We start from the raw sequence: 20,722 nt of genomic DNA on the forward strand, positions 1-20,722 counted from the left end.
AGGAGCAGGCGGGGCGTGGGGGTTGCCTCAGCTGACTCACAGGCTTAATAAGCCCTCACAAGGCAGCCACCACACCCCAGTTTTTGGCTCACCAGTCCAAGCACCCTACAGTACCAATCTGCTGCCTCAAGTGCCAGTGAGAAAGTCCCACCCTACAGTCCCATCCCCACCCCCCCACCCCGGTGGCATCTGGCCCAACTGAGTCATATCCAGCCCTTTGACAAATGAGTTTTGACACCCCGGTGTATACTGTTCACAGGGAAGTCTTCAATACATCCCATTCCCATTTGTGTGTTGTAAGGATTACAGAATTGTAGGAGCTATGAAGTTAGTGTCATGTAGTGATTCACTTTGAACTCATCTGGGAGATCTGAGTTCAAGAGCTATTGTGCCACAAAACTCATTGAGTGAAACTTTTACGGTCATACTTGTAGCTTAACCTACTTCACAGGGGTTTTGTAAGGATGAAACGAAGAACTGAATATACCACCCTGAGCTCCTTGGAGGGATAAAAAATATACCAGATTGTAGTTCACATTCTAGTTGTGTCCTCTTTATTTCCTTAGCTACTTGAGTAATATTAACTGCTTCATGATCTTTTCCACCACCAGTTTGGTGAATGGTGACTAAGAAGTTTAGCAAATGTACCAATTACCAGCACCATTTTCCATATTTTGTCTTATTTCAAGGACTTGAGATGAACATCCAATCCAAAGTGGGGGGAACATAGCCATCTTTGGAGTGGGCATAGCCTGGGGTAAGGGGGTGACTTACCCAACTAAGCCAACATCCATCCCCAGGCCCACTGACACAAAAAGCTGCATCAGCGTGGCCAGGGGGTGCAGCTGACTGTGGCTGGCTTCCATTGCCCGCCCAGCCTCCGTGTTCCATTGCAGCTGGCCTTGGAGATGCACCACTTTTTATGCTGCATATCTCCACTATTTTCTGTAGGGGATTCTTGCCAGGAGTTTTTGTTTTGCGGGGGAGGGCTTCCCGCACTGTAGGTAAACACTTTGGAGAGGATGAGGCGGTGCCAAAGATGAGGCGGTGCCAAAGCGGCGGCGTCCTTGCCCTCCCAATTTGGATTGTGCCGTTAGTTTTGTTTAATAAACTTTTGGCATTCCTGAGGCAGGTGTTCTTTGAATTTGTCCTTGGATAGGGATTTGTTTGTTTTGTGTGTGGCTGTTGGTTTTCTACATTTTATTTTTGTTTTCCATCCCCCCTCAGGAACTATTATTCAGCTGTTTGCTGAGTATTACAGATCAGGTTTTACTCCCTTCTCTTACCTTGATGGACTGCAATGCGTGTATGTCAGAAGAACTTTGGGGAATGTTTAAAACATTTCCGTACCAGCACCGGTGAGTACTTGCTTGAAACAGATGTGTTGGGAAAAGTGAAATTATTTTCACAAAACTGTCTAAATCACAGTGTGCATTTTTGTCTGTGTGCATCTGTGTGTTTCTTAATTTGCTTCTTGCAATACCCTGTAGGTACCGTCTCTATGGCCAGTGGAAGAATGAAACGTATAATAGTCACCCGCTGCTAGTGAAAGTTAAAGCTCAGACAATTGACAGAGCCAAATATATTATGAAGTAAGTGGGTTTGAAGTTTGTTCTTTTATTGGAGACTGTGACTGAGGTTCTAGGAGCTGACTGTTGAAAATGGTGTTTATCTGAGCAAAGCTTCAAACATTTAACGGCATATCCTTTATTAGGTTTTATTTATTGTTAAGCTTTCTTCATTACTTTTACATTAGTGATATGGTTGGATATGACCCTGCTAAAGTTAAGTCCTGTTGTTTTCTCTGGGAAAGGTTTAAGCACACGTTTACTCATTCATTGAAATCAGTGGTGCTCAAAATCATTTTGCCTGGATAGCACCTATCATCAATAGAGTACACAGGACTGTATTCCTCCTTACACATGGTTGTGATTCAGCAGGTTCCCTGTAGCTGTGCTTCAGCCACTCTCTCTCATCACCCATTTTGTTGCATTCTGGGCCCTGATGGCTCAGTCCTATCACAGTGTCATCTGTGTGTTTTTGTGCAGTGTCACAAGGAAGTGTGATAATCAAACCTGGGCTGGAAGCTGTTGCTTTAGGGAGAAATGGGAATGTTGCAGGTGCAGTAATCTCAAGGCAGCAACTCAGAAGCTAGGATGAAGTTACTTTAATGATTTCAGTCTACATGATAAGAGGACAAACACTGAACCAGTTCTCGTTTAAGGCCAAACCACAACTACTACAAGCAAGCTTGATGTTCTTCCTTCCTTTCAGTACTCTGTTGCTTTCCCTTTTGTGGCAAATGATGATGTACTGGTACTTCTGAACAAGCAGACTGCGCAGTGGCTGCTCTCCAGACACAATCAGAAACCGTGATATTGGCCTTGGTTTGCCAAGAATAATTAATAGAAAGTTATCAAAAAGCTCATAGTCCAGTTGCCATATCAGGCTGAGAATGTTGTGAATGGTGCCTATGAAGTCCCTGGGCTATTCTTATTTGTTCACCAATTTTGACTTGTTCCTTGCCCCAGTCTGAGATAATGAGAGATAATATATGAAGTTGTGTATACCTCCCCCACACTAGCAATGAAGGAAAGATTAGACTTACCCCCATTTACCAGAAAATAAGTGCATGTACAGTTGTGAATGGAAATATAAAGCTGTGTGTAAGAGAATTAAGTTGCGGTGATGTCTCTCATAGGCGTCTAACCAAGGAAAATGTAAAGCCTTCTGGAAGACAAATTGGGAAACTGAGCCACAGCAATCCAACTATTTTGTTTGATTATGTATGTGACAGATAAGTATGATGCCTCTTTGTCCTTTGAAATTGGTAAAATAAGCTGTATGTTTTAAAATAAGTTATTGAATTCAAAGCATTTGGGGCTCTTTATGTAAAATTTTAAACTATCTTATAGAGAGCCAGTGCAGTATAGTGGCCCTGGAGAACCGGGTTTGATTCCCCCAACTCCACATGAAGCCTGCTGGGTGACCTTGAGCTAGTTACAGCTCTCTTTGAACTCTCTCAGCCCCACCTCCCTGACAGGGTGTTCGTTGTGGAGAGAGGAAGGAAAAATTTATAAGCCTCTTTGAGAAAAATGAAGTATAAATCCAAACTCTTCTTCTCTTCTAGATTGCTTTTTTAAAAGTACCGTGTTTCCCCAAAAATAAGACGGGGTCTTATATTAATGTTTGCTCCAAAAGATGTGTTAGGGCTTATTTTCAGGGGATGTCTTATTTTTTGCACCCCCCATGTGACCAGATTAGCTGCGCCTGGGGAATCTGTAACTAGGGCTTATTTTTGGAGTAGGGCTTATTTTTCAAGCATCCTCCAAAAATCCTGAAATATCATGCTAAGGTAGGTCTTTTTTTCAGGGAAACAGAGTATGCACAGTGTTCGAGTTGACTTTCAGAAAACCTGTAAACAGCACAAGTGTGTTTGTAAGATTTTAAGGCCTTGTAACAGTCTTGCCTTGGAAGGAACTAATTTTTTTTTTGGTCTTTTCAGATTTTGTCTCAGATACAGAAGTATGATAATTTAATAACGCCAGTTGTTGATTCATTGAAATACCTCACTTCGCTGAATTACGACGTCTTGGCATGTATCCTTTTGCAGGGCTCATAGCTGCCTGCCTTCACTGGCTCCGGCTTGTTTTCAGTTTTACCCTGTGGTTGCTCTTGTTATTTGTGCTGTGTTGATGCCACAGCAGAGGCTGATCAGCAGAGGCTTAATTTGATGAAGTTACTGGTTGAAAGGCTTCTCTTGTACCTTAAGAAGGAGCTTGCAATTTTCTTGTGGACAGCTAGTCTCAGTTCTATGGTAAAGTAGCTGTAATCCCTGAAAAATGACGTGTAAGTTTCTAAATATTCAGACTTCTGAACTGTTGTCAAGGGTGCCACTTAACAAGAGCTCAATCCCAGATTTCACTTCTGTGGGGCATGTCATGTTGGTTGGCTGTTCCTTGTACAGAACCTCTGCTTTTACCAGAGCAACCCCTTAAGGCTGCACTTTGGTGGAATGTAAGGTTGGTGGAAAGCTTTCTCTAAAGGCACTGGCACTGGTACGAGCAAGTGAAAAAGAAGTTGTAAAGGCTTCAAAATAACAAATCCTTTTTGGAAAGGGCAGCCCCCCCCCCGGATTTGTTTTGCTCTGATATAACAGGTCGCTTCCCACATACAAATGCAGCAGTCAGTTTATTTAGAAAGCAGTGTTGAATAATGCAACAGTGCTGCTTCTAACTCATTCTGAGGGTGAATCTTGCTTAACTGCTGGGAAAAAAAAGATTGCATTATTGAAGCACTGGCCAATCCTGAAAAGGAGAGGATGAAGCACGATGACACTACAATCTCCAGCTGGCTACAAAGTTAGTATTTTATTTTAATAATTAAAAATCTGTTTCATTGCCTGAGGTTAGCTGGAGCTACCGTTGCTCGTTGCTAGCAGCAGCTTGGAGCTGCTCCCCAGCATTTTCTTTCCCTCTTACTTCATTAATGTTTGTTTCAGGGAAAGTTTCCCAGATGTGGCTGCTTATTATCTAATTGCTGTTCAGGAATCAGGGAAGAAAACAGCAATCTTCTCAAGAAATGTGCTTGTTCTTTTTTTAAAAAAAGCTTGCTTTTTGCAGTGATTACGTTTGGATATGAGCAGTGTCTTTCTCCCCTCCTGCTCTAGGCCTAGCTAGCTTCTGTGGTGCAGTTTTTCGAAAATACCCTATCGAACTTGCTGGCCTACTCCAGTATGTGGCAAATCAACTAAAGGCGGGGAAAAGGCAAGTTGTCTTACATTACCTCAGATCTCAGATATGGTTCTTGCTTTGTTGCAGCTTGCATTGATGAAGTTGTTCTTGCGTGCCTCTGCAAAATGTAAAGCTAGGGATGTTTCAGCACAAGTGGTCTTTGAATCTGCAGGACCCTGCACACCCCTGTGGGACGCTGCAGAGCCCCACCTGCTAGTTGCAGCTTCTATTTCACCATAATTGCTTTTGAAAAGGACCTGAGTAGCAGGGATGTAGGTAAAGGGTAAAGGGGGTTCTCGGGTTCAAACCCCTTCTATTACATGTCCGGCTTGCTTGAAACAATGCATGGAATGGAACAGCTGGAATGCCCTCAGTTACCGAACCCACCCCATAAAAAATCTATATCTATGTCACTGCTGGGTAGGCATGAAGAGCAGGCCATACTTCCTGCTTATATATACATCTGCTGAAAGAAACAGCAGGAAGGTGAGTTAAGGTCACTCATAGTCATAGTAGATGCCCTCCATGGCTCTTGTTCTTGGCTTGATCCTCTCTACCAAAGGCTTCCTGGTGCATGACTTGTCCTTGATTCTCTTGGTCTGCTGCTCATGGTCCTGACCTTGCCACTGACTAAGGTCATAAATCTGACTACCCCTCACACTGTCACACTTCGTAGCTCTGTGCTCAGTGGATCCTGAGCCTGGAAAAGTTGAAGACTACTGTTTTAGTACGTATACATCGAGATGGTTGCAGCCAACAACTTAATCAAGGTGCACATTTCCCAGGAGCTAGATTGGGAAGTCCTTGTGGAGTCCCTGCTACAGTTGTGCAGAACCAGATCCAAATTTACATGTTTAGCCTCATTGCAGTGCAAGCCTTTTTCATCAGCTCTGCACAATGTGGATGGTACTATTCAAGGTAGTTACCCATATGCTACTGGTGGCAAGAAGCACCTACTTGCCCTTGGCCATGTGATTTTTGCTTCATCTGTAAGAAATTTTCAATATATATAGTACTGCAGTGTCCTTGTGTGTGTTTCAGATAGTGATTTTGAAGTAGACATTAAAAAAATTATTTTAGAAAGGCACTTTGCAGTGACTACATTTTCAAAAACTAAAAATACACCGAACTGAAACATCTTTAAATGCTTACAGTCTAGGCTAATTAGCACGTTGAGCTGTCCTCATAACTGTTCAGCCTAGATAAGGAATTATGTGCTGCAAATGACTGTTTACGGTGCTCATGCCGCAGTCCTTTTTATTGTTCCCGTTTTTCTCCATAGTTTTGACCTACTTATTTTGAAAGAGGTAGTACAAAAAATGGCTGGGATAGAAATTACTGAAGAGATGACCACGGAGCAGCTAGAAGCCATGACTGGGGGAGAGCAGCTCAAAGCCGAGGTCTGTTGGCAGTTAATTTTTTTTAAATGGCTTTGGCAAAAATGCAGCCATAAAAATTTGGAATGTTTCACTTGTGTGGTGTGTGTGTGTGTGTGTGTGAAATGAATTATTGATTTCCCCAACAATGGAGTTCGCTTTCAGGTGGCCAGTTCAAGGTTGACTCAGCCTTCCATCCTTTCAGGGTTGGTAAAATGAGTACCCAGCTTGCTGGGAGTAAAGTGTAGATGACTGGGGAAGGCAGTGGCAAATTTCATAGATATAGCCTGCCTGGTAAATATTGTGATGTGATGTGACCTCATGGGTCAGTAATGACCTGGTTCTTGCACAGGGGACTACCTTTACCAACAATAAAAGGAAAGAATAACAGTAAATGAAACTGTTTAAAAGCAAACAGGATGTATATGTATGCTTATGGCTAGTGTACCTGTAATAGTTCCAGTCCCTTAACAGTGATTAAAGAATCTATTTATTTGCTAAATTTATATCCTACTCCTTACCCCCATGGGGATCCAAAATATCTTACACCATTCTTCCCTTCTCTATTTATGCTCACAGCAACCCTGTGAAGCAGGTTATGCTGAGTTTGGACCAAGGTCACCCAGCAGAGGGGAGATTTGAACTGAGATCTTCCAGATCCTAGCTTGGCACTCAGAGTGCTGTACCATATTAACCCTGATGTTGGGAGGGTGGGCAAAATTTGTGCCGGAGCATCAAGAAACAGCAATTTATGCATATTTGAAGTTCTTCAAATGATAGGTGGACAGAATAGCCAAGTCTTGTGTGTGCTCCAAGTCTTGTGTGTGCATCTTCCTGATAAATCTTATGGTATTTTAGTTTGAGTGACTGTGATAAATTTTGGGTTTTACCAACTTATTTTGCTTCTTTGGACAGGGTGGATATTTTGGCCAGATCAGAAACACTAAAAAATCTTCTCAGAGATTAAAAGATGCACTTTTGGATCATGATCTTGCCCTTCCACTGTGCCTTCTCATGGCTCAGCAGCGAAATGGTGTGATCTTTCAAGAAGGAGGAGAGAAACATTTGAAGCTCGTGGGAAAACTGTACGACCAGGCAAGTAAACAACTCTTTTGGTATTCTTTGTGTTTTGTCAGGAATCCGTCTTTAGAGTGTAGAATATATGTTTCATGGTACAGAATTTGGTTAGCTGGCTGTCCTCTTTTATGACGCGAGCCACAAGCACAGGTGCAGAACAGCCAGAAAGATTAGGGTGGGGTAATAGTTCAAGCTGCACATGTACTGGGCCCCAGCATTCGTCCCAAACCTGTCGGCCAGGAATCCTTTGGGTAGGCAGGCCCCAGATCAGAACTCTCTGAGACGATGTTCCCTGAAGTGGTTTCTTTGCAGGTCTCTTCTCCCATATCACCAGCATTCTCTTAAAACACCCACTTCCTCCTGGGAACATGATCTTTGCTAAACAGAATTGATGGAGTCCTTTAAGGCTCTTAGCTGAACAGGAAATGGGGAGGGGGCTGAACAGGTTTCCAAGTCAGGGAAGGGTGCAGGGGCCTCGCTTGGGCTTTTATGAGACATATATGGCAGGACCGTACCCCAAAGCAGGCTTGGACATGACAATTCAATATTATAATGGGTTTTTTTTAACTTGCTGACCCAGTATAGCTGATCTGAATGGCACCCCAAACACAGAATGGCTCCCCAAACACTTATTTGACTGCACAGGATTGAAACACCTTCAGAGGAAACCCTGCTATTTATTATGCACTGAGAAAAGCATTGGCATTTTTATCAGTGGTGTCAGTTACACATGGCAATGATATGTCAGCTGCATTCTTAGTTTTTAAAAACATTCATTTCAAATAGATCACTTTCCATGAAAAATATTCATTGATACCTAATACTTTTTGTCCTTCTGCTTTCAGTGTCATGACACTCTGGTGCAGTTTGGTGGATTTTTAGCGTCCAACTTAAGCACAGAGGATTATATTAAGAGAGTGCCTTCTATCGATGTTCTCTGTAATGAGTTTCATACACCTCACGATGCTGCATTTTTCCTTTCAAGGCCTATGTATGCACACCACATTTCAGTAAGTACAAATGCTCAGATAATCTCCATCCTAGATATTCAGTCTTTTCCGATTTTGTCTCAGATACAGAAGTATGATAATGTAATAACGCCAGTTGTTGATTAGTTGAAATATCTCAAAAAGCATCTTCCAATGATTAGTTAGCAAATGGACTTTGAAACGATTACATTGCGAAAGCTGTTTTTTATACCACATGGGAGTTTGTAAAGCTTTTGGGGTTCTAGCCATCATTTGTTGCTTCTGAAAGCCCACCCTCTTGGCTTTCCATGAACTCTGCCAAGTTCAGTTATTCAGGAGATAATAGGGGCTATACTGTAATGACCTTTGAAACAGAGCAAAGTAAGTTCACCACCTTCGGCCTCCGGGGAAGGGGGGGATGCGGGAGGTGAGGGAGAATAATAATAACAACAACAACAACTTAGATTACTTTGCCATCTGTTTTTATCCTATTTTCTGTAAAGTATTTATATTGTGTTTTAAAGGTCAAGATTTTGGATAGTTTTTAGCATGTAACCTGCCCTGAGCCCTTCGGGAACGGGGCAAGAATATAAATCTGAAATGAATGAATGAATGAATGAATGAATGAATGAATGAATGAATGAATAAATAAATAAATAAATAAATAAATAAAAGTTTTGCATAGATGTTTTGGTAAAAGGGAGGGGCTGTGGTTTATACTACAGTGTGTGTGTGCTGTCTTAAGCATAGCGTGTATGCATGTCTATAAGCATTATTTTACAATATAATTCCTGCCCTCCTTAACATTTTATGTTAATGCTTATGGCTGTTGTTGGTTTTCCAGGCTGTGTGGCCATTGCCTGGTAGTTTTAGGAGCAAAACCTACCAGACCATGGCCAACAGCCTAGAAAACTGACAACAGCCAGTTGATTCTGGCCGTGAAAGCTTCCAAAGATGCGTTAATGCTTATGTTTCAGCTTGGGTTCAGCTTTGTTTTCAAATTGCTACAATCCAAAACGTCGTTGTATTGTTTTTTGGGTGTCCCATTGCTGTTGGTCTAAATTATCTTGCACTTGGTAATTTTCCTTGCATTTCAGTGAGAAAGGTGGACATATTGTGGTTTTTCAGGCAAGAGTTTTTCCTGTGTGTATGAGTGTAGGCTGTACGTGTGATTCAGTGTGTGTACCTTTCTTTTTTATCAGTCAAAATACGATGAACTGAAAAAAGCCGAAAAAGGGAACAAGCAGCAGCAAAAAGTTAACAAATATATTACGTCATGTGAACTTGTGATGGCTCCGGTTCATGATGCAGTAATCTCCTTGCACCTTCCCAAAGTTTGGGATGACATCAGTCCACAGTTTTACGCCACGTTCTGGTCACTAACAATGTATGACCTCGCTGTGCCTCAGAGCAGCTATGAGAGGGAAGTCACCAAACTCAAAGTCCAGATGAAGGCAATAGATGACAATCCGGAAATGGTATGTAATGGTGCTTCTGCGCTGGGTTGCCGTGCAATTTTATGACCATCCCAGTTCATGATACTGTCAGGAAAAAATTGAGTGATACTGTGATGTTTAAAATGTTTACAATACATAGCATGTTCTGATACATGTTCTGATACAGGATCTTTGATGGCTGTCAATCATAGTAATCTCTAAGCATATTTAATTTCTACAAGACCACTCTGCTAGCAGGCAGCAGAAGAAGTGTGATGCATTTCAAGATGCCTGGTCTTAATGGAACTGGCAGGGCTGTGGGTTGGGCATCAAAGTCATGTGCAATGTTCTGGATTTTTTTTAGCCTTTGAATAAAAAGAAAAAAGAAAAAGAACGCTGCACGGCCCTTCAGGATAAGCTGCTTGAAGAAGAGAAGAAACAATCTGAGCATGTGCAAAGGGTGCTGCAGAGGCTGAAGTTAGAAAAGGAGAATTGGCTTCTTGCAAGTAAGTAGGGTGGAACTTTTTTCCTGTGATCCATAAACATACACACAACCTAGAACGACATTCTGAGTGTAGATGCTTTTCTGTGCATTTCTTTAAACACATCAGCTCTTCTGTGCTGAGTCCCATAGTTTGATTCTTCTTTTTTTTTTTTTGAAGTTTCATTTCAAAAACGTAGATAGGAGCCAATCATTTTCAGATTGCAGAGGGTTTTCTTTTGATAACTGTTAAGCAGATTCAGATAATTTTTATCTTATTATATTATGGCTTACCTTTCTTGCTGAGACTCAAAGCAAATTACAAAAAAGGAAAACAGTGCAATGTGACTGTGTAACCCAGGCATCCAATAAACAATGCAGTAGGATCCAATAAACAATGCAGCAGAATTAGAAAGAATGCGATGAAAAAACCCGACTAAGGTATGACATACTGTAAAACAATGCAAGAAATGAATTACAATCTTTTTTTGTGTTCTGTTGAGTCACAGCTTACTCATGGCGACCCCATAGGGTTTTGAGGGCAAGAGACAATTAGAGTTGGTTTGCCATTGCCTCCCTCTGCGTCATGATCCTGGTATTTCTTCAGAGGTTGTCCATCTAACTAAAAGCCAGAGTTGAGCCTGCTTAGCTTCTGAGATTTGATGGAATCAGGCTAGCCTGGAGCTATCCAGGTCAGAGCAACCACAGTTACATGCATAGAAGGCACTAATGTCATGATAATGCAATAAATACTTCAACAGACTACCATCCTTATAAAAGTGCCCTTTCCCCTTTATATAAATGTCCTTCTGAACATTTTTGTTTTGCACATTCTGTGGAACAATAGAAGTGTGGGTATCTTCTTGACCCCTCCACCCACCCCCCGGCAGTTTATTCCGCAGAGAATTCATGTGTCTTAGGATGGAACAGTCTTGAGCTCAATCCTAACTGAGGCCAAGAGCGAGCTACTGGATTGTGCGCTCCTTCTCGGGAGCTCTTTCTCTTCTGAGAGCAGATTTCTTCTTTAGTTACCCATGTTGTGATTCTCTTTGAGCGAATTTAACCGACTTCAAAATTCTGGTTCCAAATTCTGATTCAGTAGGAACCTTTATTAGCTTCACTTGTCTTAATATAAGCCCTTTAATTTTAGTTAAGGTGTGAGAGATTAATAGATTCTATGGATCAGGTGATTCTGCTATCTCTTGTGTTGATTCCCATAGTCTGCAGATATCTCGGTGAAGGTAGAGAGAATATCTGTGTCTTTTCTATACTTACCCATACTACAGAGTTTAGCACAAGGCACCAGTGTTGGTCTTATATATCTAACAGTTGCCTGTAAGATTGGTATGTTTTCTTGAAAAGTAGGAAGGAGGCCATGGGAATGTCCACTCAATGCATGGCAGCTGTGAAAAAGGCAAACTCTATGCTGGGGATAATTAGGAAAGGAGTTGATAATAAAACTGCAAGGATTGTCATGCCCTTATATAAAGCCGTGGTGCGACCGCACTTGGAGTACTGTGTTCAGTTCTGGTCGCCACATCTCAAAAAGGATATTGAAGAGATAGAAAAAGTACAGAGAAGGGCAACGAGGATGATTGAGGGGCTGGAGCACCTTCCTTATGAGGAGAGGCTTCAGCGTTTGGGACTCTTTAGTTTGGAGAGAAGACGTCTGAGGGGGGATATGATTGAAGTCTATAAAATTATGCATGGGGTAGAAAATGTTGACAGAGAGAAATTTTTCTCTCTTTCTCACAATACTAGAACCAGAGGGCATTCATTGAAAATGCTGGGGGGAAGAATTAGGACTAATAAAAGGAAACACTTCTTCACGCAACGTGTGATTGGTGTTTGGAATATGCTGCCACAGGAGGTGGTGATGGCCACTAACCTGGATAGCTTTAAAAAGGGCTTGGACAGATTTATGGAGGAGAAGTCGATCTATGGCTACCAATCTTGATTCGCCTTGATCTAAGATTGCAAATGCCTTAGCAGACCAGGTGCTCGGGAGCAGCAGCAGCAGAAGGCCATTGCTTTCACCTCCTGCATGTGAGCTCCCAAAGGCACCTGGTGGGCCACTGCGAGTAGCAGAGTGCTGGACTAGATGGACTCTGGTCTGATCCAGCAGGCTAGTTCTTATGTTCTTATGTTCTTCTTATGAGGCATGAATGTTTAGTTTTGTGCTCAAATGCTAATAACTGATAGCTATTTGGGGCTGATAGTTATTTGCTGCATCTTTGTAAGATCACTGCAACATCACTGTAATCATTGTTGCTCTGTCCCAGTTGCTGACTAGTAATTTCTATCTGTGTATGTTTTTATGGCTGAAAATTTGACAGGCTCAAAACTGACATATCGGTGACAATAACAGTAACCTATTAAAATGCATTTTACAGAATCTACCAAAAACGAGACCATAACGAAATTTCTACAGTTGTGTATATTTCCTCGCTGCATTTTCTCTGCCATTGATGCCATCTACTGTGCCCGCTTTGTGGAACTAGTTCATCAACAGAAAACACAAAATTTTTCCACGCTTCTTTGTTATGATAGAGTAAGTCCTTTTGGGTTACGCTGTCATTCAGTTTGTTTTCTTCTGAGGCCTGTAGAGGCAACAGGTGAACTTTTTTGCCACAGAAAGAGGTGTTTCACTGAATTTCAGAATCTCTCGTTATCTGTAATGTAGTTTGATAACTCCTTTTAATTCTCTAGTTAATAGGTATGAAGCTTTATTGGGCTGGTGGTCTGAAAGACTATGGGTGTGAACAACAGAAATTAATCTTCTTGAATTTCACCACTAACTTGAGGACCTAAAAGTTTAAAGCTTGATTAAGATAATGAGAAATTTGGGGAGTTACTTTTCACTGTAGTTTCAGTAACATGCAGATCGTTTGACAAATCTGCAAATAATATGAGAAAGGAAAATTCAGATTGGACAGGCAAATAGGGGTTTTCTTTTAAATAGTCAAAATGTTACCATGGCATGCTTAAAGTGTGACTTTGTTTTAAGTGCCGCCTTATTGAGTGGGTGTCTTGTGTTTAATTTCTCTCAGGTATTCTCTGATATAATCTATACAGTAGCAAGCTGTACTGAAAATGAAGCTAGTCGCTACGGAAGGTTTCTGTGCTGTATGCTAGAAACTGTAACACGGTGGCATAGTGATAGGACCATATATGAAAAGGTATGTAAAGAGTGCAAAATGCTTCTCTGACAACCTGCGTACTTAGTGCTTCTCTGCATAATTTCTCTTTGATGCTTACTAGTTTCTGATGAAGGAGATGGCAACTCTTCCTAGCCTAAGTAAGAATGATTAAATCACAGATATAGGGTTGGATCCATTCACGTGGCACCAGAAGGCTGGGAACATTCCCCTTTTACCTGTAGTCTCTTTTAACCCCAAGAAAGTTGATTTCTGAAATTGTTGGACCCCTGTGAACAGTCAGAAGACTGCAGTGAGGAAAAGGAAGGGATGTATTAAACTTAACACATTATCTTGCATGTGGGATTCTAAGCTGCATTCACAAGCAAAGAAGGGAGTGTACAGTAGAACTGACCATTCAGTAAATCTGAATGAGCCCCCAAAAGCCATTTCGGCTTTTTTCAGGGTTTTTTTGCCCTGGAAAAAAAATTACCATGGCTCCGAAAAAGCCAAATAGGTTTCAGCTTTTTCGACTTTCCCAGCTGCCTGCGAGGTGGGGAGATTCCCGATTCCTCAGGCAGCCCTCTGTCCCTGCTCATGAAGCCAGTTTCAACTTCGCAAGCAGGGAGACCGCCCTGCACAGCAAGATGGAGAGACTCCTGTATTCAGCTGTGTGGGGCTTGTAATGTTTGGGTTTGGCTTTAAAACCCCCAACACTTTTGGGAATTCCCAAAAAGCTGATACAGGATATTGGCTTTTCTCAGCCTTTGTGAAAATTTTCAGGCCTTTAAAAGCTGAACCTGAAAATTACTGGGGGGAACCTTTAGTGCACAGTACTACTGCCTGTCCTCTATCTGACAGCTTCATGTGTGGCAGGAGGGAATACAGTCACCCACCTACAGGGACGGAGCGAGGGGGAACTGCGCCCAGGGCATGTGTGTGCCCTGTGCCCCTGCCACGCCCCCATAGGGGTGCGCACCCAGTGCATTGTGCACCCTCCCCGTCACCTTGGTGCTACGCCACTGCCCACCTAGAGCTAAGCAGTAGTAGAGGTATGCCTAGCCTCTTCCTGCACTCCATTTGACATGACAGTAACCTTGAGATTCTGATTTTGAGTAGCAAGCAGTTAACCCTTTGGTATTTCTAGAATTCCAATATGTGTGGCCCTCTCAGTACTTCAGAATGTGTCCATTTATTCTTTAATGCCTGCTTGAATAAACAAACTTTTCCCTCTTTGCTTCCAGGAATGTGGTAACTATCCAGGTTTCCTCACTATATTACGGGCAACTGGTTTTGATGGTGGGAACAAAGCTGACCAATTAGATTATGAAAATTTTCGACATGTGGTACACAAGTGGCATTATAAGTTAACCAAGGTAAGCAAGGAACATTCAAAAGCTATCGTTGTTCTGCGCTATTGCTGAACCAGCCCTTCACTGTACCTTTCCGTGTTCGTTCTAGGCTTCCGTGCACTGCCTTGAAACGGGGGAGTATACACACATCAGAAATATCCTGATTGTCTTGACCAAAATCTTGCCATGGTATCCCAAAGTTGTGAATCTGGGCCAGGCCTTGGAAAGAAGAGTCGACAAAATCTGTAAAGAGGAGAAAGAGAAGAGACCCGATCTCTATGCATTAGCTATGGGGTAACAAAACATTCCTTTAAAAATGGCTAAACATTTCAGGAAAACACTACCAAAACTCTATGTATGCTTTTAGCCTTCCTTATGACTCTAGGTTGACTTTGCCATACCCTGACAGATGGTTCCTTCATCTATCCAGAGTCTGGTGTGAGTGTGATTTTGAGCGTTTGTTTTGGATTACTTGTGAACAACAAACCTTAGTCAAATTAAATCAGGACTTTTTTATATTCTTTCCTCCCTACCTAAGTCATTTTGCATAGGTATTGGTAGTAGGTCATGTTAACAAATAAAAGACACAGGGTCAAGCAGAATAAATATTTGTACAGGATTATTAATATGGAGGTAGCAAAATTTATTCAGCATATACATATTTTTGATTACGTTTTTCTATATAAAATCCACACCTATGTTATATTTTGTATCATTGTTTTAATGAAAGCTAACCTCACTTCTGTGTTCCAGAAAGAGTTTTAAGCAGTAATGTGCTATTCCTTAATAGTACCAAAGGTTTGCTTGATTATTCTTTGCAGTACAGGGGGAGAGATTTGCTTGGTGGCAGAGGTGTTGAGAATTAATGTCTCCTGAATAAGTGAGTTGAAGAACATTAATTGATTCTCAAGAGTCGAATGTTTGTGATGAGCTTGGGTGGGAAAACCATAAGTGACTTGCTCTCAGAAAGGAATTGAATCTTTCCAAACGTCTGTTCTCTGAGCTTGGTTTTGTCTGTATTGTAGTTTCGTACCTGTTTAACACTTTGTGCGACTTTCAGCTATTCTGGACAGTTGAGAAGTAGAAAACATTGCATGGTCCCTGAAAATGATTTCCACCACAAGGACCCACCCACCAGGAATGCAGTACCTACAACAGTGCAGAATGGGCCAGGTGGAGCTGCGCTGCCTCCTTCGCTGACAGTAAATGCAGCTAAAATGGAAGAAAGCACTACTGAGGAGACTGGTATGGCAGGAGTGACAAATCCCCTCCCCCCTTCCATCCCAAGGTAGAAAAAACATTGAGGTCTGGCTTACACATGTCATTTTGTTGATTCAGTTATCGGTGACTTGTGTGTATACAAAGTGCTGTCAGGTCACAGCTGACTTGGGCAGCCCTGCAGGGTTTTCAAGGCCAAAAACCTCAGAGATGGTTCACCGTTGCCTGCCTCTGAGAGCCAGGATCACCCAGCAGGCATTACATAGAGGAGGGCTCAATCGAACCTGGTTCTCCAGATTAGAATCTGTTGCTCTTAACTACAACACCATGCTGACTCTCTAATGGATTTAAAGGGGTGTTTGACACACCTTTTATGAATTTGTCTATCAAGGGTGAAAAGTCATGTTGGCAAAATAGAACCTCCATGTTCAAAGGTGATCTATTTCAGTATACCAATTAGGGAGGAGCAACTCCAGGTGAAGGCTTTGGCATCTCTGCTCTGTTCATAGGTCTTCCAGAATCATCTGGTTAGCCACAATTAGGAACAATGTTCTCATAAGCAACATGGCTGCACAGGTAGCATATTGGTGCTGTGCAAATTAGCTGGCCACCAATGCATGTGTACACCAGCCCTCAGTTTAGTATGGTATTAACCCATAGTGCAAGATTCAGTGCATGCTAAATATGTTGTATGTTTATTATAAGATAAAAATTAGGCTCCTCTCCCAGTTCCCCTCCCCACCCCACCCTACCCCTGTAACTATGATGTAAGTAGATTTGTTGAAACCGTGCCTGAATTGTAATTTTTCATTATTGGCATTGCATAGTAAAAAGAAACCAATATAGTATAGTTGGTCAGTAAGTTTTTATATGCCACTGAGCCCCTCAGGCCAATATCTATATCTTTATTGTAATTATTTCCACAGATAAATTAAAGGAGAAATCTCAGGGTGCTGTGAAAGTAATTAACAAAGCTGCCAGTACAATGCCAAAAATGACTGCAAGCAATGGGAACAGTGCTTCTAACAGGTGAGTAAGTTGTCTGACTCTCTTCAGCTGACTTTGAGGAAAAGACCCATTTGTGTGCAGAAGGACATTGTACTATACTATTTTGCCAGGAAGGCCAACCATTATTTAAACAACCATACTTGTTGCCATTTCTCTAAATTTCCCATAACGTTTAGTTTTAGTGGCAACAGAATTTGAAGGATTGTTAATTTTGAAACTGACTGTTTGATTATTGTTTTAAATGGGGAAAGCTAAAGTTGCCTCGGATTACTAATATGTAATCCCCCTTAATTCCATGCAGCAAAGTTATTAAAGAAAAAGAAGACAAAGAGAAATGTGGGAAGGAAAAAGACAAGGAGAAAAAAGAGAAGACTCCAGCTGCCACTCCTGAGGCCAAAGCACTTGGAAAAGATGGGAAAGAAAAACCAAAGGAAGAGCGGACAAACAAAGAAGATAAAGCCAGAGATACCAAGGAGAAGACTCCCAAGTCAGATAAAGAGAAGGAAAAGGCCAAGAGAGAAGAGAAATCCTCCAAGGATGAAAAATCCAAGATAATTGTTACCAACGCTGAGTCAAAATCAACAGCAGAAAAGGAGAGAGAGAAGGAACCATCCAGAGAGAGAGAGGTCTCTAAGGATATGAAAGCCAAGGAAAATATTAGAGGAGGAGGAGGAGGAGGAGAGAAGGTGCCTGTTGCTGGGTCCTTGAAGTCACCTGTTCCCCGATCAGAAGCATCAGATTCTGAAAGGGGTAAGTTCACCTTCTCATTTTCTTCTTTAAAAGTGGGCATTATATATAGCAATATAGCAACAATGGGGGGTGGGGGTAGAAGCTACCCCTTGCAGACATGCACACATGCCAGGTAGAAGCACACCATATCTAGTGGCTTGGTAACCATAAAGTGCTTGTTGCTGTTGCTGTGTTGCTGTTACTTCCTCTTGCACTTCCATAGCAGTCGGCCAAGGTTAGAGTGGACCCTGAAAGTGCTAGCAGCAAGGCTGGGTCGGTGTTTTCTTCCACTGGGCCTGGTCAAATATAGCTTCTCTCTATACCCCATTTTCTTTTCCAATACACCTTTTCACAGGGAGGAGTTTTGGCACTCAGTGTGAAATGGTTGTCTACCCCTGGACTAGGATCTGGGAAGCTTGGATTAAAATCGTTCTTCTGCATGAAGCTTGCTAGGTGATCTTGGACTAGTCACACACTGCCCCAGCCTATATCACAGGGAAGTTTTAATAGTGAAATGGGGAAGCATGTATGTCAGGAACTCAATAGAAAATATACATCAATATTAAAAACAGACATAAAATATCACAAAGTATACCACAAATAGCCACAAGACCTCAGGTGCTAGAGCCATACACAAAGTATCCCAGAATCTACCCCAGAAAGACCTGAAGTATTTTGATCCCTCTAAGTCTTCTTCAGAAGTCAATAGATAACCCACACACACAATGAACTTTGTAGGAGTCACAATATAAACCTTTGATATTTATTGAAACACTGTTAAATTATTGACCTATATAAAACATACTGGGCTGTAAATATGGTTTTATGTATGGATATTAGTTCTATGTGGTAGTCAAGTCAATTTATTTGTATAGCTGTAGACCAGAAACTCAACACATTTTATTGTCAGGCATCCCAAATCATTACTTAATATCATTAAAATACACAGTTTCTATGTGGTATATTTTGTGATATTTTGTATGTGTGTTGATTGTGATTTTCCGGTATATTTTTCTATTGATAAAAGTTAAGTACAGTGTAATAAAATGTATATTTAGTATATTTTAATAGACATTTATTAGACTTCACAACCTCTTTAGTTCCCAATTTGCTTTTCAGGTTGGGTCTGGATCCCCCCTCCCCTTTCTTTGGAAGCATGTTTGGTCACCTGACTTGAGAGAAGGATAAAAATGTACAGTAGATAGGAGGCACAGAGATTTCTCTTGAGTTAGTGTGCAAACTAGGGTGCATGTTAAGGAATTAATTTTATCTTAGATCTGCTTCACTTGTGAAGACATTCCAGTATCTAGATGGAAGGCAAGAATTCTGAAGTCCAATAAGCTGGTGCAGTTGTGGATTATATTATTTAATAATTGAAAACACTCCCTTTATTTTTTTTTCAGAACAAAAACGCCGCAAAGTTGATACCCATTCTTCTCCATCGCATTCCTCAACTGTAAAGGTTAGTATAGCCTGAGGAAGGCAGCGCCCATTTTAGGCTCACGTGTTCGGGATAGCAGTCTCCGACTTCCTTCAAGTTTTGTGCCAAGTGGAGCCATTGGAGGTTTTTGTTTTTGTATGCATTACAAAATGCATTCCTTTTCTCGCTTGGTGGACTCTTTTTTCATTAAAATAAAAATAAAACAAAATATTTTTTAAAAATTAGAAAACAAAAGAAAGCTTCAAGGACCTAGCACAATTTTTTGTAATATAAGTTTGGAAATGTCAAGATAATTTTTTAAAACCAAAAATAGAAGTGCCTCACTGTTTTTAAACAGTCAGATATATTTTTGGAGTGCAGTTGTAGCTACAAGCAAGTGAGTCTTGCAGCAAGCAGAGAGCAGCGTATTTTTCTGCACTAATATTGAAGAATCTGTAGCACTGAAGAGTTCCCGGAGGATTATGGGATTCACGATACCTCTGAATTCATCAGGCTTCTTGATGAGCATCCTACCGCTGTGTGCCTTCCCTGGAGGAGCCTTCAAAAAGGAGTCCCGTTTTAAAAGCCTCCTTGGTGATCAGTTCTCCTGTAGTTGTGTATATTCAGTGAGCAGACAGCTGCTGCTGGTGCCACCTTCCCTGCAAGGGTTGTTTATATTGCAGTGGGTTCCCGCCCTGTTGAGCTCTGCGTTCCACTTAACCCAGATGCGGCAGCCAAAACCTTCCACCCAGCCAAGAGAAAACCCCCAGCAGTCAAGTGCAGCACAAAAACCATGGCTGTAGCCTTCTTGAAGACACAGGGTAGCGATTCCTTGCTCCATGTTTGTAATTTTATTTCTAAGCCATCTAAGCTCATGGAATCTTTGAGTTTGCAGTACGTTGAAGCTTTAAAACTGTAAGTTACCAATACTTCATCCGAGCACTGGGATGGATTGTGTGGGGGTGTCGTCATCTTGCCAACGTTTAAAATAATCTTTTCTCTCTCTTTCTTGAAAGAGAGAGAGGTTGGCTTAAGGCATAGAGCAGCTTGAGAAATAAAGCTACAGGGTCACCTTTGAAGAAATAGTTGATCATGAGGCTGCGGTCCTCCGTCCACCTTGCTTGGAAGCAAGTCCCATTAACATCAGTGGGATTTGTTCCTGTGTAAGTGTGTGGCAGGGGCAGCAACCTTCTGGGCATGATTTTTGCCTTTAAAAAAATAATGCTGTATTATAGCCATTAAGGGGAGTGTCATCCATGCATTTAATGTTAAGAAGAAAGATAATTTTTCCCCAGTTGCTTAGCTGAGCGGGAAATTTGACTTTTATTCTTTAAATGGTTTAGGATGTGGGGTGGGTTTGCTGTTGTTGCTTTAAAAAAAACTAATTTGATTCATTGCAAAATGACATTTATTTAGTCTCTGTATAATTGGCTTAGGTGGATGAATGTATCTGTTCTTCTGTGACAAATATTAACATTTGACTTATTCCCAGAAAGAGTAGCTGTGTTTTGTTTCGAGGGTATGCTCCTGCTCTCCCAGGTCCCCGTGGTTTCTGAGAACTGTGCGAGCTCACGTGTCATCTCCATTCATTTTCTACAGGACAGCCTCAGCGAACTTAAGGACTCCTCAGCAAAGGTTTGAATCTTTCAGTCACCCCCAGCGAGATTCGTTCGCTTTCGTGGTCGCGGCAGATAGTTTAAGATGGGTGTTGAAGGGCCATCAGCGAGCAGGTTGGGATAGTGAGAGGTATTGCAAGCCGAGTGGGAATGTGCATTGGGAATAGGTAA

The 20,722-nt window shown here is 41.6% G+C and overlaps 1 protein-coding gene across 2 annotated transcripts in view; it reads left to right on the forward strand.

Annotated features, from left to right (window-relative positions):
* Window positions 1-20,722, forward strand: part of THOC2 (THO complex 2) — a 54,721-nt gene that overhangs the window by 26,296 nt on the left and 7,703 nt on the right. For both annotated transcript variants that reach the window (XM_048514797.1, XM_048514798.1), the window contains 20 exons: window positions 1,228-1,358; window positions 1,491-1,592; window positions 2,702-2,786; window positions 3,506-3,599; window positions 4,281-4,361; window positions 4,670-4,766; window positions 6,016-6,133; window positions 7,025-7,204; window positions 8,032-8,196; window positions 9,357-9,632; window positions 9,955-10,096; window positions 12,465-12,622; window positions 13,122-13,250; window positions 14,453-14,584; window positions 14,670-14,854; window positions 15,621-15,805; window positions 16,705-16,807; window positions 17,088-17,536; window positions 18,919-18,977; window positions 20,535-20,570. In XM_048514797.1, the coding sequence (XP_048370754.1) occupies window positions 1,228-1,358; window positions 1,491-1,592; window positions 2,702-2,786; window positions 3,506-3,599; window positions 4,281-4,361; window positions 4,670-4,766; window positions 6,016-6,133; window positions 7,025-7,204; window positions 8,032-8,196; window positions 9,357-9,632; window positions 9,955-10,096; window positions 12,465-12,622; window positions 13,122-13,250; window positions 14,453-14,584; window positions 14,670-14,854; window positions 15,621-15,805; window positions 16,705-16,807; window positions 17,088-17,536; window positions 18,919-18,977; window positions 20,535-20,570 (2,907 nt within the window). The remainder of the gene's footprint in view (window positions 1-1,227; window positions 1,359-1,490; window positions 1,593-2,701; window positions 2,787-3,505; window positions 3,600-4,280; window positions 4,362-4,669; window positions 4,767-6,015; window positions 6,134-7,024; window positions 7,205-8,031; window positions 8,197-9,356; window positions 9,633-9,954; window positions 10,097-12,464; window positions 12,623-13,121; window positions 13,251-14,452; window positions 14,585-14,669; window positions 14,855-15,620; window positions 15,806-16,704; window positions 16,808-17,087; window positions 17,537-18,918; window positions 18,978-20,534; window positions 20,571-20,722) is intronic.

This window comes from Sphaerodactylus townsendi, linkage group LG13 (assembly GCF_021028975.2).
Source record: "Sphaerodactylus townsendi isolate TG3544 linkage group LG13, MPM_Stown_v2.3, whole genome shotgun sequence".
In the NCBI taxonomy this organism is placed as follows: Eukaryota; Metazoa; Chordata; class Lepidosauria; order Squamata; family Sphaerodactylidae; genus Sphaerodactylus; species Sphaerodactylus townsendi.